The sequence below is a fragment of the Adelges cooleyi genome, unplaced genomic scaffold (genome assembly GCF_023614345.1).
Source record: "Adelges cooleyi isolate 19-005CV unplaced genomic scaffold, UGA_ACOO_1.1 ACOO_flye_CR_arks_rails_tigmint_CR_PRNA_30, whole genome shotgun sequence".
NCBI classification, from domain to species: domain Eukaryota; kingdom Metazoa; phylum Arthropoda; class Insecta; order Hemiptera; family Adelgidae; genus Adelges; species Adelges cooleyi.
The window spans coordinates 1,111,749-1,132,316 of NW_026095971.1; the positions used below are offsets into that span (position 1 = coordinate 1,111,749).

At 35.0% G+C, this 20,568-nt stretch overlaps 1 protein-coding gene across 1 annotated transcript in view; it reads left to right on the forward strand.

Annotated features, from left to right (window-relative positions):
• The window catches only part of LOC126838254 (TOX high mobility group box family member 3-like), an 80,885-nt gene that overhangs the window by 45,291 nt on the left and 15,026 nt on the right, over window positions 1-20,568 (forward strand). The window contains 6 exon segments of the mRNA XM_050572544.1: window positions 8,687-8,773; window positions 13,826-14,008; window positions 14,489-14,631; window positions 15,670-15,863; window positions 15,866-16,083; window positions 17,374-17,498. Of these exon segments, the coding sequence (XP_050428501.1) occupies window positions 8,687-8,773; window positions 13,826-14,008; window positions 14,489-14,631; window positions 15,670-15,863; window positions 15,866-16,083; window positions 17,374-17,498 (950 nt within the window).

Here is a 20,568-nt window from a genome sequence, read left to right on the forward strand (position 1 = left end):
CGACGGTTAACAAGGGAGACAACTCGAGTGGAACGTTATCCGGTAGGCTGGACGTGGGGATGCTACCGATTGATTGATAATAAAAAAAAATATATATATAATAATGTATAGATAAAATACGCATAGTATACACGCTGAATTTGTTCACATTGAACTTAACACTTGTACAGAACACGTCAGACTTGTATGTACCGTTCACGGTGGTGTGTACGTTGTAATGCATTCATTGCAATGACGCATTAGTGTCTAACTTTAGAACGCGCATATTCGAGGAATCTCTTTTTCATCCCAATTAATAATATTGTTTTGGCTGGGATTCAACATTTTATGAGAATAAAAATACAACCATTAACAGTTGTGTGTGCGATATTTTGCTAATTAAAACGACTAATTCCATATCGTTTCATTGCACTAACATTTCGCGGCCGGATTTATAAATAAAATTACTTAGCCGGATGGGCGGTCACGTGGAAACAATAAAAAAAACTTGTAAAACCTTAATGTCGTGCATCAAACTGACCATTTGTTTTATTGTCTAAATACCTATTTGTTGTGTTATCGGTTTGTTGAACTATAGAATTTTGTAATTCTCCAATACTTTTAGACAGCAGCTTTAGGCTATCACGGAAAAAAAATATAGTAATATCGCCGTCTGCTCACAGCCACGTTGCATCGTATTATCAGATCATTAGTCGTTTTTTTTTTTTTATTCCGAAGTATTATAATTATAAATATTGTTATCATTAAAACAAGCTTCGGTAGACGAGTTAAATTGGATGCCCATGGTTATTAATTATTATACACCCAGTATCCACCGGTGTTCCGTCATATTATATCAGAAATAGTGTGTATTTTTTTTTTTTTGTTCATTATAATTAATAGTTCTGAAACATTTTGATTATAATAGTATTAAATTAGATGTTTCGACGGGAACGCGGGAAAGAGTGGTTAGACAACATTATAATATAGAACAACAACAATACCTGGGCACAGAGAGAAAAAAAATCTATTACATTATAAACGACGGGGGCAACGATGAAAATGTCAGAGAAAAGGTCAAAATGTAAAATCGAGTTTTTATCGCTGTTAAAGGTCAATACGGCGTCTCTGGCAGAACCTGTCGATTAACGGGCCGGAAAACACCAACAGACAAGCGACTATGTGAAGGATACAATGAGGATTCGGTAGTGATCATTTATAAATAGCAGAGGATTTCGTTTGTCGTTTGACGACATTCGATTAGGACTCGTCGCCGTCCTCGGCCACTACAAAATAATACTATACAGGTGTATATTATGAATTTTGATTATTGTCAATAAATATTTCTTGTAACTGTTTCGGACCGGTTGTGTGAAAAGGTGAACGAGACGAGGGGGGGGGGGAAAGGACTTGGTCTAAAAGTCTCGCGCGATCTGGCATTCCACCGCGACGCGACAATAATAATTAACGATAGTCCGGCTCTTTATCTCCCGTCTTTTCTATCGTTTAGCCGTTGAATAATAATAATAATAATAATAATACCGTCACAAAAGGACAAGGAAAAAAATATATATTTTATTTGTATAATACCACCGATGATGTCGTGGCGGTGGTGGTGGTGGTGGTGGCTGGCGCGCGCACAAAGACCTGAAAAAGTCCTTAGTCACGGCCCGGCCAAGAACCTGCGGCGGAGTTGCGGTGCAGAGACACAAAAACCAACATGAATACTCTAATGAGCATCAGAAAATATCTTTTATATTATTATTATTATTATTAGTAAACCGTAATACTATCGTGGACCGGTATTAATGATGTTTACCGGGCCCCGAATGAAATTATTAATTATTGTCGCTTGTTACGCGCTGTAAGTATAGTAATACTATGAGTTTGGAAAAAAATAGATTCATGTTGTATTTTAGTCGTTAAAAAATGGATATCATCGTCACAAAGATTACATTCAGTCGACTGCTGAAATCGCTTGGTCATTAATTATTTGCTATTGTTTGATACTATAACAACTGTAATGATCTCATTTTTTATAATTCTCATTCAATTGCATATCTATACTGAAAATAGAGTCGAATATGAAAATAACTATAAATCGTCTTGAACATTGTGTTTTTTTTTTTTTTTTTTAATTATTGTCAGATTATCTATCCCGAACTAGTAATTTCCATACTAATCTCAATCGATATTAGTTTATACGGTGATCAGAAAAAAAAAAGCTCTGAACCGTTGTAACAGTTGTTTTGTTTTAGCTGTTACAAATCGTTGTGCAGGCACACGTATTATTACTATAATTCATAGGCCAGACAGTAGACACGGTATTGTTATTATTACACATATAACACAGAAGATTCATCGCCGAGATAACCGGATAGGAAACGATGTTGTTGACGGTGTTCGCTGTTAATGGGCCAACAGGTCACGACCGTTTATAATAATAATATAATGTCCGGCAACGTAAAATGGATTTCGATATTATTGGTGTTACCGGTTGCACGCCGTTTAACCCGCCAATGATATGTTGACAACAATATTATTACTATATATGCGGAAAACAACGACAGCCGGACACGGTGTGTACAGCGTGGATAGAATGACTGCGTTTTTTTTAATTGACATAACACGATACCCGTGCAATCCGCACAGCTCATCCCGAAAGTGTAATCAGATTTGTTTTTTCTAAACCAATCCTTTAAACTCTAGTCGTATTACTCGGTGTCTTATATATTTTAGTTTCACTAAGAAATACTAAACTCAACGAACATGTTACCAACCAGTAGTTATGTGTTTTTTTGGTAAACCTTCATACCGGTAGTATCGAAACGGATTTTCCTGTACATAAGTTCCATTGCACTCGATGACCCCCTTTCCCTTCTTTGGGGGGGGGGGGCGGGGGAGACCTCGTCAACAATGAACTTGTAATAACTTAGTTCAAAACGATCAGTTTCATTTAATCTCGTTTGATTGATGGCTTCCTGCAGTTCAACTGAATCTAATTCAGATTTAAATTACCGAACCTAATACGGTCGTTACACCTACTGCGGTCACCGGCTTAGCTCTGGCGGATTACAAGCTGAACATATTTTGCAAGCAGGGTTATTTTCTATAATTCGTTTGGGATAAATCCACCGAAATGGACATGGCTAGTTTTGGCATTGCGTTGAGACGTCGTCGCCAATTAACAGTATAATCGACCTCCGACGAACCGACAGCCAATCATAACAAATAATAGTATAGGTTTTCTGAAGAAAAAAAAAATCTCCCATTAATGGAATGTCGCCGTGGTGGTGGTGGTGGTTGGATCGTTTAACGATTCAGCGTTCCCAGTACGAGTGCGACCAAGGAGAAGTCATCCGATTTAGGAGAAAAGAAATTTAACGCCGAGTCATGTTTCGCCGGAAAAATCCGATCAGCGATGAACCAAAGACCAAAGGAGGGGAAGAAAACGAGCCGGGCTTGCACACCATCGCTTACGTTTTGGGTTCGCCTTAAGACAAACCAGTGATTTGACAGAAAATCAAAATTTTTAAAAAGAATATGATCGATTGTTTTGAAAACATTTTTAAAAACGGACGGCGATGACGTAACTAACGACACAGTAGTATTTTTGTAAAGAACCCGCAGCGAAGAACTCTTATAACGTTACAACTTGGATTTGTTGAAAGTCTTTGTTTGTCTAGCAAAAACTGATTCTTTTTAAGTACACATAACGTGTGACGCCATATTTTACCAACAAAGAAAAAACGTTAAATTGTGGTGACACTCGGTAGAATATTACAAGTATTATAGAAAACCGGGTACGGGAGAAGATAAAATAATAAATAACACACTCGACAAACCGCACAACTAAGTCATATAGTATATAACTATACTTTGTACCAGCGACGGTGGAATTCAATTAATGTTCAATTAAAACTAATGAGCAGCCAGTGACATTGTAAAAACTCGATCGAGACAGTAGTACATTACCGTTTTGTCCGACCGTTGAACGTTACACAACAATTGGGTCGTACACTAGGTATATTGCACAACACATGTTACATTCGATTTGTTGTACCGACTTGTGTTGCTAATTCAGAAATCAGAACTTACGAATATTCAGTTACACGGTACTTGGGCTCGACCGTTTTATAGTAATCCGCGCATCATGTTTAAAATTGTATAGTTTCATTTGATAACATTTCGAATAATAATTGTCAACGCGTACCTACGACGTTATGCGTTTCATTAGGAGCTTCTTAATTTATGCAGGAAAACGACAACGTTAACGAATGGAACGACCAATCGGACTAATTGCCACGGTTTATCATCGTGACAACCGTGTATCCTTGACGGATTTCGCTTAGGACGGCTTAGAGGGCAGAACTTTGTGTTTATAACACTTTTATGAAACATTTACCGACTTCTAGTAAGTTTACATAGAAGATAATATGAGTCATGAACTCCAAGGCTCTTCGGCCTATTGATTATTTACCCCTCGTCGTCGTATAGAGATGACCTCGAGGTCTGCAATTTTTACATGGTTATTAGGAGGAAAATAATTGGTTAATTTTATGAATAAAAATATTATTTTTTATGTACGAGGAGTAAAGACAACGTTTTGAATTTAGATCATTCTGTCAAAGTCGTTCGTGTATTAATTTGATACAAAATGTATTGTTTTGAAAATTAACAATTTTAAAGTCCCCAACACAGACCAGCGTGTTATGCTCGACCTTGTATGTTATATTAATTGTTCGACGCTGTCCGGGTTACGATGATAGTTAAAAAAAATGGTCAACGCTCGAAATTTAACCTGTCCTTTGTCCCACTAATATTATTTTCGTGGGCGTTGAACTTCAAAAGTGTTTTGAAACAATTATTGCTCTGCTGGTTTTCACTCTCTGTGCGGATTTTCCACCTTTTTTTTTTATGATGGGCCGTGGAGAGAGGCGAAAAACGGCGACGACAAAAATTAAATTAAAACGTGCGATATCTGATTGGCACTTATTGCGGTAAAACATGCGCATATAATATAAAACCTCTGTAAATGTATGTGCGATGCATAACTTGGCACGAGCCAGTGATTTTGCGCAAATGTCTTTTTTGCGTCCGAGCCAACGGCGATAAATCGTACAGGAGAGAAGATGAACATTTAAAAATCCAACAAACCGACATAATATTAACCCATTTATTCGGACGGGTTTTCTTAATAATAACAATTTAATATAGATTCTCGGACAAGGGACAAAATATGACTCGGGTAGAAGGAGACGGAAAATAAATATCACATCATAATGATTATTATATACACGGTGGCCGTCAAACGAAGGAAGACAAATTACCGTAATCGTTATCGTTGTCCAATTACTCTGGAAACCACATGGGATACAGTATAATAAATAATACAAAACATTAAACTTGGAAAACAGCTGACACAAAATATTATGTGTAATAGCATTAGTGAATTTTACATAGGCAAAATTGGGCGAAGGGCTCAGGTGTTGTTGTATGTAGTCCTCCAAAAATAAGCCATGTAATATTTTCAGAGCTCAAGTGCACATTCTTTTTTTTTTTTATCAAAATTTGCTCTTTACCGACATTTTACAGAGAAACCAAATTATTTGAATGCGGTTAAGACTACTTTTCACAGTATGGCCACGTTAGATCACATACATGTGATTTAAAGAATGGCAATTCTTTTTGTTTTGGATCCACATGGGTTGATAATATTATCATCGTCGATTAATGTGATTGTGTTATTGATCATTGGTTTAACCAGCATACTCAACAATGTCATAATAATTGCAATAGTATTGCGGTAATACACTTGGTACCGAGCTATAGTAGTACTAGTGGCATAAATAGTATTAATATTGTTTATCTTGGCCGTTGATTGTGCCCAGGTCATGTGTTTTAATACAACAAAAAACGCCATTAAAATAACACTGAGTAAACATGTAGGCAATTAAACGTGTGGATCGTTTAACCAGTTCTCGATGCGCGCATCGTCCGTTTTAATGATAGCAAACAATAGGTTGTATACTTGTGAAAAACTCGCTGTACACACTTTATTACCTAATAAAAAAAAAAAAAAAAACTAAGCTAAACTAAACGAAACAAAAACGTGTTTTGCATTTTCATTAAAAAAAAAAAAAAAATTATAATAATAATCTCTCTCCTCCTTTGCACATAAACGTAAGTTTTTTATGACCGTAATACTCTCTTCGTGTTTACATTAAGGCGAGGGTGACAATATTTTTGTTCTCGCCAGGAAATACTTGTTCGGTTTTTCTCTTTTTTCATTATTATTATTATCGACTTGCTATACTTTACCTAAAAGCAAGGTGGGAAATACAAAAAAAAAAAAAAAAACGTTTACAAGTACACATTTTATTTAAACCGAATAAATTACAGCGAATGTCATACTGATATTATCATAATGCGTTAATTATTATCGAATACATTTGACTAAAAATCACTATTTTTCATAAGTCTAGTTACAACATGGAAATAGGTTAAATATTTCATATTTTATTCGGACAACACATTTTTATAAGAAATTAATTAACAAATCGTTCACGTTGACGGCGCCTGTCTACACGGTAATACTTAATGTTACTAGCTTTGAGTGTGCTGACAGCCAAAGTTCGTCGGATACTCTTGGATTAAACACCGATGGGCAGTATAAAGTGAACTCAGTGCGCATTTAACTTGTCTAAGCGATGGCTATAATACCGTTTATTGTTAGGTACATGCGATATGATCCGGTGTGCAATATTTACATGGGGGAGACGACACGCGGATAACAAACGGCCGGAACGAACGCCATCAATTATTACCAGCGTTTGATATTAAATTCTCCGGTAACCTTGTGTTTTTCGAACAAGAATAATATGTCTGGGGTAGAGAAGTGCTTTTTTTTTCTTTTAGATATTTTTTTTTTTTTAAGGGTGGCGAGAGGAGTAGGTTCTTTATTGTTGCGTTCGGCATAAAATAAATAAATTGAAGACGACGGCTGAGGCGGAGGAGGCGGTAGACCCCAGACAATGAGGTCGGGTAATAAACGAGACAATTGTAAATAAAAAGAAAAATAATAAATATATATAGGTATATATAAATGGCGGTATTTACAACCCGCAGAGCTTATTTGACGTTTGCTTGATGTGGAAAACTAGTTTTCATGTTTGCTTTTGTTCGGTATTTGCCGTTTCTCTTCAACGCTGAGGTTCTCTATCAGTCCTTAGTTTTGGTGTAAGGAAACTCCACGGTTCGATATGTTATAAAATATTCACCTATACATATATATATATATATATATATATATAAATATGGGTGGTCTCGATTATAACGACTATATTTTGTTTTTTATGTATTTTAATTTCCCTTTGATAGGCACTCTTCGAAGGAGACATACCCGATAACGTAACAACAGTAATTATTATATAAGGCAGTATACATTATAGTTTGTACCTACATTTCGTTGGACAACACCCGAGGCGCAGCGACGCACCGGTCAAACTTAATAATTATTTAGAAGAAAAGCACGTAAAATATAGCCGATTAATATGGTCGTCGGTGTACTGTAATTATTTTTGAATTGGACAGCAACGTGGAAGAGTGGTAGTAATAACTAATAAGTATAGCTGTTGTACGACCGGTACAGAATAGGAAATGTTGATATAACGAACTAACGCACAATTAGCTTTGAGGTTAAGGTTTTGTCGACAACACAAATTTGTAATCTTCAAGATGAAAAAACCTAGATATTATTATAATAACACGAATAATTCGGTAATTATCTTCTAAATCTTAAGTAAAGCGTAACAGACACTGGATAATGGGTTTAAAAGTGTTGTACTAAAAAGTCGTCTATTAAACCACTCTGGGTAATCCGTTTTGGACGATTTAAATAACACTACATCTTGTGATCGTATACTTAGCGTTTAAAAATGAGTATTGTATACTCTCATACGTTCCAAGTTCCTACTCGACTAGCATCAAAAATAATCGTAATTGAATTTCGCTAATCGAATTACTTCAATTGAAACCATTAGTTGTAGCTAGAATCAAAATATACATTAACGATGATTGAGCTCCAAATCAAAAGACCCCTTATAAACACATCTATCTTCATGATAATTTCCTTATAATGTTTCTTCTTGTATAAAGTTCACTTATGTTTAAAAAAAATTACATTCAACCACTACACTTCAAGCCGATACATTCATCAGGTTTAAGCCATAATACCTAATCAATTTCTATTTTAATAGATTACAAAGATTATATGTTAATAAAGTTATAAATGTCTTAGTTTAAAATAGAAGTGTTATATTTAATTAAAATATATCTATTTATTTCCCACCAGTATTACGCGTCAAGTATTTAAAAAATAATATTTTTATACGAACACTTTTATCGAAGACCTCGTTACGATGTAAGTTAAAATGAAACACACATTGGGCTATTGTACACCACTAGACGATAACGCAATTTGTATACTTAACATGTAAAGCATCGTTGAATTGTTATTTTGGTTTTGTTTTAACAAGTGACAGTGTTATCCTTGTGTTGACTTATAGCGATTATGTCTTTAAAATATATTCTACTCATTAAAATGTACACTCCTGAGCCCGCTGCATTGTATTTAACACACATCTATTAATATATATATATGGGTACACACATAGTAATAATATATTGTTCAATTTTATTTTTTTAGAGAAGCGACAACCTGGACTTATCACTTTCGGTGGCTCACAATATGCATAACAACAACAACAATCATTACATGAGCATGGGCGAACACGTGAGTTGTTTTATATTAACTATCATGTTTAAATTTTATTAAACAAAACTATAACACAATATAATTAATGTATTAATACACTCCAAACAGCAATTAATAAATAATTTTCTAAGCGTTTCGATGACATTTAGAAAAAAGTGTTATTGAGACATTTGTAATATAAATATTTGCTGCCAAAATATGATGTAAAAATATTTAGACTATTATTGTTTATGATTAATTGCTGTGCGGATAGTAATGTTTTGTACAACCGTCCTGTAACGCTGTAGTCACTCGATACTTTCCTAAATTTCAAATTACACATGTATGTATGGCCTAAAACTTGTTGATTATTTCGGAGTGAAAAAAAATCTTTCCGGTCAGGTAGGAGGTGAAGTGTGCCTGTATGCGTGTACTTTAAACTTGGAAGTAAAGTCATAAATTTTAATGGAATGCCTAATAAAACGGCCGAGGAAAAGAGGGGAAAATGTGTTGCCGCCACGGTTGCTGCGTCTGGAGAATGTGTGGAAAGAGGCGGGCGAACCGGGAAAAAGTCTTTGAATTATTCAACAATAATATGAGACCATTGTATGCTGATTCTGTCTTCTCATAAATTTATCAACCCATCTTTTGCGATTTGTATCTTTTACGAACAAGAAGATATGCGCTATAAATCCGCTGACCGGTTACCAATATTGTAAGTGGTAAATATTATTTATAATGGCGGAAAATTAGTCATTATTATTATCGGTTGGCTCGCGTGGTTTGGATCTTGTGTTTGTATACGATTCTTATGGTTTTTTTTACCGGCTGAGTGCGATGCAAGCGAATAGAGAATTCGGACGATTTGGAATATTTTATGTTTTTCAAAATAATATTCTGCTTCGGGCCGTAATTAGAACACAAGTGTTCAAGTGGCAGCAGACGCACAACATCTGGCCGTGGAATGTAATTCATTTTTTTTTTTCCTTTCTTCTACGCGTTTATTATTATTTGATTTTTTGATTTTTTATTATTACTACGTTTCTTGGTTATTTAAAATGCAATAGCAAGAAAATACTTTAAACATGCCCATTGAGATAGTACACGATACTGTGGTGGTTTCCATTTCCCATACATCCTCCTGGCCGCGCAAGATAAATATGATTTTATTTATTCAATTGCGAAGAACAAACAACTCGTTTATCTCGGTGGAAACATTAATCCTGCGAAGCGTTATCTCGTCTCTAAACGCCAATGAGTTGGGGCAACTGCAGTAAATTGAAAAGTAAAACACACACACACACACATAGTGTACGCGAGCCGACAAGATAAAAATTCCTTACTTGGATAATATCTTTTTTTAATTTCAGTACCTATATTACTTTTTCTCGAGGTATTTCGATAAATTTCACACGATCGTGTGTCTTTGAAGTCTAAAAACGGTAAAGTCTGCTATGGTTAACAAAAGTGTGACAACTTAACTTATATGTTATATATATATATATATATATTACCGCCGTAACAGTATTTGAACGATTGACTTGTTTTTTTACCACATTCCTGTCGAATTCGCCTCGCCGACCGATAAAATCATGTCAACCGAAACGGCTTGTAGCATTTATTTCATCTAATTATTATTCAATTTTAATCGCCACCATCTGATTTGTTATCACAATGATGTATTACCATTATGTATGTTTTAACGAACCAGTTTTGAAAATAAATCATTAAACCGGTTTTTTTTTTATTCATTGATCATTTACTACCTTCTTCTTTTTCTTTGTCTGGTCATATTTAAATCACATTAGTTACACTATATATCTTTTGGACTGGGTTTTTTCCATTTAAATATAGATTTATAAATAATAGAGAGCGAATGTATATTAACAATTAACCGATTTCTTCCTTGCATGATTTCTCTCAAAGTTAAATAGAAACTGATATTCTGTTTGACAAAGCTAAAAAAACAAGCCGATAATCTCAAAGTATTTTGTAAAGCTAAAAATTATTATCTATAGTGTTATTATATAAGTGTATTTAGAACTTGTGTAAGTTGTTGACAAAAAACGGATGTTTTTTTCGATATGAACAGTTGAGTGTGTTGATGTGTTACGATAGCATTCGAAAGATAAGTAATTTAAAAAACACATTTTTATTATTTGTCTATTTTTTTCTGATTTCAATGTACCTACTACACTTATGTTTTTTTGGGAAATCTACTTTGTGACCAACTTAAACATTTTTATTTTCATATTATATCCTAAAAGTGAACAGATATTTTGTTGATGAACATTATTGCGGAATTTTCTGATGTACTATCAGCCGTGTTGTTACTCGTTTTATCTGTAGATAATTTATGTTGGTATAAACAAAATTTCAAGTGAGAAAGAGGAAACCCTTTTACACCACTGGAAGTGTGCGATTTAATCGCTTCTGAAGTACCTCACAGCCGATACGTTTTGCGTATCACGATACTGAGTTGATTAAAAAAACAAAATGTGATGTTTAAAAAGATGCTAAACTATCTTGATTATGATAATTATAAAAATATTAGACTGCACTATTCTGTTAGGGGTTTGAAGGGTTCAATAAAAACTAGTTGTATCTCGGAAACTGGCGTTCAAAATTTCACCCGAAAAACAAGGGCCTCTTGCTTAGTAGTACACATTGAAAAAAAAAAAACGAAAACGTCTGGTGTTTGACAAGTAATGCGGTTGTAATTTTGTTCAAATTGTTCTGAGATGTGCTTTGTGTCTTGGTGGATCGTGTGAACGATACAGATATTAAACGATTACGAGCAACATGACAGCACACGGCACAGCACTTGGGCACGCGATCTTGTCTCCTCTCCGACGTATGGGCCGTTTATGGGTGGAAAAAACAAATTATTTTATATCTGTAATAATACAGCCAACGTGTGCGGTTAATGAATGTTTGGCCGTGGCCAATGAACTAGGAGGATAGCCGATTCTCCGGATTGTTCGTTATTCTTATGTAATATTATTATACATTGATAGTAGTAATTATTATATTTTCTAGCAGTAGTAGTAGTAGTAGTATCGTTGTCGCCGTCCAATGGCATTAGCCGGCCTTTATAGGTGTGCTCTGTTATAATAATGATTGTGTTCGAGCACCTGTAGATCGTTTGATTACTGTAGGTATATTTTTCCGCGAATTACCAAACTCTCACGGCGGGACGGCGACCCCCAAGTAGAGCTTCCCGTCAATTTCTTCCATCGGTTTTGACATTCATAACAATATACATATTGTCCGTGAAGATTACCGTCCTTGTCCCAAAGTCGACTGTCGTATAAACGCCGCGTGCAAAGGTGAATGATTTTATACAGTTTCAAAGAGTGGCAATTTCAAAAACCGAGTGGTGTACACAACAAGCGTATCAATGGCCTAGATTTGGGACAGGGGTTCCAAAGACGGTGTACAATTTTAGGAACCCCTAATTAAATAGTATCTTGGCAGTTTTCCGTGAATCCGGGTGGTTAACTGATGAGGTAATACTCAATTTTGTGTGATCCCACGCTATGTACAGGTGTAACGTATTGTTAGAGGATTATATGGTAAATTACCATCAATTTGTGATAAATATTATTTTAGCCAACTAAAAGACAAAATTTAGAATGTATAATGGTAAAGATACCACTGAATTTGTACACGTGAGATACCCGTTTGAGGACTAGTCTATTCCATATTGATAACTTGATTTTGTAAGCTAAGCCGTTTAAAAAGCCGTGTCCTATTACTACCCCGAGTATTCATCATCATAATTATTATAAACAACGAAGGTAACCAAAAACGTTTGTATGCATCGATTTGTATTTCAATACTTCCATGGGTACAATAACAACGGTAGTATAATACTATAAATATTTGTATCTACGGACTTGCCTTAACTATAAAACGCGCAACGACCGCAACTAAGGCTATTACACAGTCTTGTTGATTAAATAGCAATTGATTCGAGTTCGTGTCAAAATAAAATGATTAATGACATTTGATTTCACAATGCTGACAACTTAAAAAGAAATATCGTCCGTCTAATGTTCAGCGGGCATAATCATTTTTTTTTATAATAATAATATATCGAAAAAAAAAAAAACTGTTTTTATTTAAAAATCATCTTTAATGCTGATCGTTTTGTTCCTGAAGTCGTCTAATCTTAATAAAATCGAACGTTTTGACATTTTGTTAAAAGTCTGAACAAAAGGGAATAACAATTGAAACCGTGCTAGAAATGATTACAACGCGACAGTAAATCATTTCCAACACAGAATTAAGCGTGTTTCGTTGGGTGCGTTAAAAACGAACGGCGGAGGGAGCATAAGTACAGTGGTAGTAATACAAGCAGCAGCGGTAGTACAGCAGTAAAACAAATAGAGAAAAGAGAAAGAGCAAATAGGTATTTAAAACAAAAGGCCATCATGAATAGGAATTTATATTGCCCCGGAGCGCTAATTACAAATAGAAGGTTGAAATAAATTGTTATTGGCTCAGCGGTTACGATCGGTTTTAATTAAGAAAATGTTTCTGTGCACTCATAAAACGTTTATTAAGCAGACGGTCGGTGTCCTATAGTGCATGTGAACAACTTCAGTCCAATACGTATTGTGCATGTCATTTCGTGTACAATATAAAATAATACCATGATATAATAGTATCGCGATATTGTTTTGTCGGCAACGAGGACGTTTCCCCTTTTTCGTTATTATAACTTTGTGTTTGTGTTGTTCAAAGAATACACTGTATTTCCATTAAACTTACCGGGAATCGGCTTAAACTTTCTTAATTATACTTTTCCCCTACATCATTCTCTCGAGTGTCTTTCTACGAAAAAATACCCTACGCCATAATTGTATAAGCAATGTAATACATTTCTCTCTTACATCGGTCACGTCACCGTTGAATCGAAACTACAGCTGATTTAAATGTTTAAACAGAAAGAAACTTATTCCAAGTCACATGTACTATTCGTTCCTTTCACCGGGGTCAATACTAACAATAACATTATTATATGTATTAATAAAATATCGAGATTTTGCTTTTTTTTTTTAACAGTTGCTAACGTTTGTGTTGTAGACTTTTCATGCGCCCAGCTTTGGCGACGAAGGCTTTGATATACCGTCGATGGCCAATCAAGGAAACAACTCCAACACCTCTTCGAGCTGCAACAACGTATCTAGCCCGTCCAACAGCTCAGCTGATTCAATAATCACTTCGCACACGCAACCACAGCCGTCGTTGGCTTATCAGCACACTCAGGTGAGGTTTTTGAAAACTATAATCATCTTGGGTTCAACTTGTGAGGTATTCTTCAAGTGATAGAAAATCATTTGTCAGAAATGTGCAATAGAAAAATATATTGTTCAAGCAAGTGGTACGATCTTATTCTCCATTTCTTCTTTATATTTGGCATACACGCACATGTGTTAGTCCAAAACATGCACCAGCTAATCTGTAAGACCGAATAGTAAATCTGCTTGGAAACGACATTAAAACGAAGCGACAGATGTCTCGTGTGGACTTTCTACGATTTCAAAACCGGCGAATCAATCGTTCAAACGTCTCAAACACGTGCTTTTTCATAGCAATTTACTGTTAAAGAAAAATGTTATGTTTTTTTTGTTAAGGACACTTGTACAGTTAGGTGTACCGCACTGTGCAACGGCGTACAGTAATCTCTGTGTCGTATAAATGTACAATATATGATATTTATCTAGTTGTTGTTTTTTTTTTTTGTAGCAGATGATGAATCACCATCACGCCCAGGACGCCGCGGGAATGCAGGGGATGAACTCGCACAACACGCACCATTCACACCAATCGGCTTATCAACAGCCACTCTACTTGACCGGTCACGAACACGGGCTCGGACTTAACGTCAGGTAGAATATTATTATATTATATCTAATGTATCTGTACGCGGTTTTACGCTCGGTAGTCATCAATAACGGCTAATAATTCGTTTGGCGCGAGTGCCAAAAAAAAAAAGTGCGGCTGGAAATTAAATGCCTGTCCTGGCTGTCACAGTGACCTATAGTAATACTGGTACGGTTCTAATATACACGGCGTAGAGAAACTTTCTCGTCCGGATTTTCATATATATATATATATATATTGTATTGGACCGAATCCACAAACATTTCCCCCGTTGAAAATTGCCCGGAAATTCGCCGTAGCTCATTTGTCGAATCTTCGGGTCAATTTTATCAGTTAGAGCTTAACGCGCGTGTATAATCCTTTTCCTGGCTAATCGGATTGAAGTTTTACCCGGAAATTCGTGTTTCCGACCGCGCCGAACGGTGTGTCCACATTGTAACGACAAGAATCGGGCGCAACGCTTATTTAGCATTCCTAATTCATTTCGCATAAGTTATTCGTAGCCCAAATTTTCAGCAACGGCGCAAACGACCGAACACGTAATTTGTTTATACCCCAAGTAGAACATTTAATTTGTACGGTATTGTTTGTCGACACAATGCGCCGTAACGAGACGAATCCGGAAGAAGCACATACAAAATTATTAAACACCCCGCGGACATTGTGTCTCGATTTCGTCGAGAAAGAAAACTTTTCTGTCTAAACTTTTTTGAACTTTTTAAGGGTTTTGCTACGTTTCTTACAGACCTCTGTCCTCGCTGCCTTCTAGACCCTATCTTTAAAATCTACTACTAACTTGTGCGTTTTATAAATTTGTCAGTATTAAATTCGTCAAAGCACTTTCTTCTTAATATTTAAAACTACGTCTCAGAGCCATATTATTTTACTTTTTCTAGACAATTCAAGCAGAGGTTTTTTTGTTTGGTAGCACTTTTGATTTAAACATTGATAACCTCATATATTTGTATCTATGTAGACAATAGGTTACTTATGTTGGATTATATACTTGTATGGGGTACTCATGTTGGGTTACTTATGTTCAGTTCCGGTTACTCGCAGCCGAGTTACACGCCTCTGAACAACTCTAACGGTACAAACGGGTCGCAGAACGGCATGATGTACCACCGACACCATCAAGCTCCGAACCAGCAACAACAACAGCAGCAGCAGCAGCAGCAGCAACAACAACAGCAACAACAGCAACAACAACAGCAGCAGCAGCAGCAGCAGCAGCAGCAGCACAGCAGCAGCAACAGCAACAACAGCACCATCATCAACAGCAACATCCCGGCATGGTACAACCCACACACCTGCACTACACCAACATGGGACCACCAGCTACCAGTCCGTTAACCCCTTCGTTGGACATGCACCGACATTCCAACCCCACTCCCACTCCGGACGGTATCAACACCACCAGTGACGACAGTGACGACAGCACGCCACATCAAACTATGGTGAGTGTTTTGTGAACAGTAATAAAATACAACGAATAACGATTAAAGAGTAAATACCAGTGTAATTGTACAAGACCTGAGTACATAAACCCCATTGGGTTGAGCAATGAAGTAGAAAATTAGTTTTTGTAGGTACAATCACAAAAAATTATTTAAAAAACTTGTACATCAGTGTCTCAATATGCAATGAGTTAAGTACCTACTGCGCAATTACACGCGATAATATTTTACTCTTTGCGTTTTGTTAATAATTATAATTAACCGTGTAAAATGTCACACGACTACAGAAGCCATTTCTACCCGTAATATTAAATTTCTGTTCAACGTATACGACCTTATTTGGAGCTATTGACAGCTGAAATTCTTGGAAACAGCAGGTGATGAAAGAAAAAAAAATGTTGTCAATCTTAGTCCACTGAAGTCGATTGAACAATAAACAATAGTCTTTTCTTTGTATTAGGAATGTTCCCTGTCAGTCCTGACGTTGACTAACTGTTTTATTATTATTTTTTTTTTTAAATAGTGTACCTTGTAAATTTATAACCCAGCAAAATTTGATCTGTTATGTATTCGACTTTGATCAATATATTTATTTCATTTTAATTCCGGTAGATGCAACCGTAAATTTAACATCACTTTGTTATTATCGTCGTTATAATATATTGTAGTATGTACGTTTTTGTCGTCGCCGTTTGCAAGTTCTATTTTCTGTTTATGTTTTTGAGCGTTCAAAGTAATGCAATAACGTCATGTAAAGTGAAATAAAAATAGGAAGGTGTTTCCATGTAAAATTCTAGGCAATTCCGTTTGAATAATGTATGCAATTTTATGTAAAGGGTGGGTTTTATATTGCCTGTAAAAAACTACTATTTATATTACATAAGTATATATACGCCTACTTTGTACATACATACTTCTGCTTCTATATTTTATACAGTTATTTTGGGTTGAAAACGTGTTATTATCGTGTGGCTTGCTCATGCATATTTCATAGACCAGATGTATTATACAGTGTTTCTTAACTAATATGTATTGAATAGTTGTGTACTATTTACATTGGCTGTAGGCAAGAAAGTGTTGAACAAAAAACGTATCATATTTATTTTTTTTTTATGACGCTTTACTAATTATTTATTAAACATATTCACAAACCACATTAATCATAATATTACTATATTATGTAAATATTATAACATTATTGTCCCCGAGGTGTTTTCATTATTATTATTATTTTTTTTTTTTAGATTTCAATACATTATTATTATCATTTGCAAAATCTGTATGTTTTAGCTTGCAATCAAGAGGGAAAGGTTATCTCCGGAGCCACTGGACGGATGCGGGATTATGAAGATGCAACAGAAGAAACCGAAACCCACCAAAAAGAAAAAGAAACGGGATCCAAACGAACCTCAAAAGTAAGAAATACACAACATTATATTAGTATAAAGCGTTCACTGTGTTATAAACATCTGAAGCCGTATGGTAGACTCAAGTGTTCAAACATTGATGCGGTTGTTGTCCGCGCATAACGTTTCATTGGCATTCAAGTATTTGGCTGTTCTGTTTACTATCGACACCGTGCAACCCAATCTGTTTTTAAAAAAAAATGTTCACACTGTGAACAACATAGTACTGTACTATACTTAGTTTTATATCGACCTAATTTCCCTCGGTTATCTTTGTTGGTATTCACAGAACGATAAAAACTATATTGCTGGCAATTTGATTTTTTTTTTTTTGAAATCTATTATTTATTAAACGGTAACTTTTTAGTAGGTACGACGGTTTTGAATATTAATTATTGACCACGGTACCAATTAAACGGTTATTTGTTACGGGCATGATAAAAGATATAGAGAAGTTTCAAATATTCCATATTATTTCAGTAAAGTCTAAGGCTCCACGATAACATAACTATACATAGACATTCAGATACATCCAAACGTTTTTAAATATTTTTTTTTTTTAAATAATACTGTCGCGTTGACAGTTCAAAGTCCCAAAATATGCGTTTCTAACAATAACGGGCTAATACATGATTATACAACGCCAACACGTTAAGTACTTGTGCCTTTGTTAGCCTTTAGATTACCAGCTCCAAACGAAATATTTAAAACATTTTGTGTCTTTTGTTGCGCTTTCATTAAACATAATTTATGTGCCGTTTGCGCCTTTGTTAGCCGCGTCGTCGTTTCAAGAACATCTTGCTCTATTCTGTATTTTATTTCTTTCTCAAAAAAAAAAAAAAAAAAAAAGGACAATACTCATGCACATGCTGTGTTGTAGAAAATTCAAAAACGCCTGTTGTATATGCACACACTGGAATCGTTTATTTCCCAGAGCCGCCCTTGCACCTGCTTTTTGCGAACCCGCGGATAGACAATTCATTTCAGCGTCAAGGCTAATAAAAGTCAAGTCCACTCTTGTGTCGAATTATAAAACATTGGTGATATTTTTTTTGTATAATAATAATAATATGACAATGCAAACAATATCGCCAACGTCAATATGTGTTTAATTTTTTTTTTTGAGGCAATAAGTCTATCGGACGATAACAACGTCGCGCAATATTATTAATATTCCTCGAAAACGTTATGACTGTTTTATGTCGTTGCCAGTTTATATAGGAATTATTTTAATTAAACGTGCAACTAGGACGAAGCCTGTTAGGTCACAATATACTTTGCTTGCGATTTACTTACAATTTAGTTTCGTTCATATGTTCTCCTCTTGGTCTATTTCGTCTGATACTTTCCAAAAAGGTAGTAAAAAAGAAAAAGAAATAAAACAAGTGAGGAAAGGCAATATTTTCGACACGAAAAAGGCAGAATAGACAGATTGTGTAATAATCTTAATTTCGTGTGCACCTTTCATCTAATATTTTAATACATAATAATGAAATTAAGTTAGAAATCATACCCTCTTTTTGGCGCCATGCTTTTTATCTTTTTGACCTAACCTATAATGGACAATGGTTCAATGAGATTTATAATAGGCCCATATTATGAGAAAATCTGCTTTTAGTTGTCAGTCTGCTAGTTTAGTGCGTAAACAATGTGGTCAGTCTGTGTAAGTTTTCGACTTAGCACGTCGTTCATTTTTATTTTATCAGATGCATTGGCTTAACTATAAGACTTAATGTAGATTATGTGTATTTAATCCGGAATACAACAGTATTGGCTCGGCAAACTCAAATATCAAACCGAGGACTGGAGGTTTGCGGAATCGGTGCTCGTTTAATTCCAATAATGAAATGTTACCGTTTGCAGTTTGTACGCAATATTATTAAATGCAAATTTTATTGTTAGACAGAATTGTTATTCAGAGTTTTGGTATAGGAAAAGCAATGCCTTTGTCTGCTGTGTGCGGTTGAGTGTTTTCAATCGATCGGTAATGACGTTACAACCCTTCGGTTTGTATTGTTTTTTTTTGTATTTAACTTTTATCTTTGCTCGACAATATACATAATTAAATGCAAATAAAACGCATCCCCATTGTCTAGACCCACCGGGTATACACACATTATGAACACAATGAAATAATAATTATGTTTTCATCAGTCTCGGGCACCGGTTTCTTCGGTTAAACAAAGGATTGTTTATAGTTTTTAACAGGCTGCTCAAAGATTGTACCTCCTTTAATTTCACTAAACTACCGCGAGTAAGTGCTGGATGAAAAATATTCAATTCTAGTACCTAAACATTTTATAGTTTTCGAAATTATCATCAATATTACTGCGGCAGTGTTGTACTAGAAAATTATCTGACACAACGAATGCGTTTTATTGGCAAAAAATACACTCGAGTGTCTGGGTGTTATTCGAGAAAATTGCGCCAGTATATATACATAATTGCAAAATGTAATCGAATACTTAGGATTTAAATAATATAAAAAAAATTATGTATATATATATATATATATATTTCCTCGAAATAAATCACCACCGGTCGAAAACGAACGAATTTTTGCTGGAATAATCGTTCACTAAAAAAGAACAAAAACTAATCAAAATACTCGGCGTATGAAATGAACGTTATGTTAATAATCGTCATAATAATATTCCGAGTCTAATAATTGAAAAACTTTATCGTTGGTGGTAATTCGAGGAATTCTCTGAAGTCACGCAAACGGTTTTTTTGGAATTTAATTATCGAAGAATATTAATATTACTTTATTTTGTTTGATAAAAAAAAAAAAATGTCCGTCTAGTGTATTCATTTAACTGGCTCGTATTGTATTTAAATTAATGTGTTTTACAACGCTATCATTATGCAATATGTTAACAATGACGATACGGTGACTAATCTCGTTTTATCAATCGAATCTATGTATTTAACGGATGTGATTAAAATATACTATCGAAAACTGCGTTGTTGTATAATAATATCTGACCTTTTGTACGTCGTTTTAATCACAAGGACGTTATAATGAGCTGTATGATCTAAAGTAATTATTAAATTAACAACACAAACGAACGACTCCTGT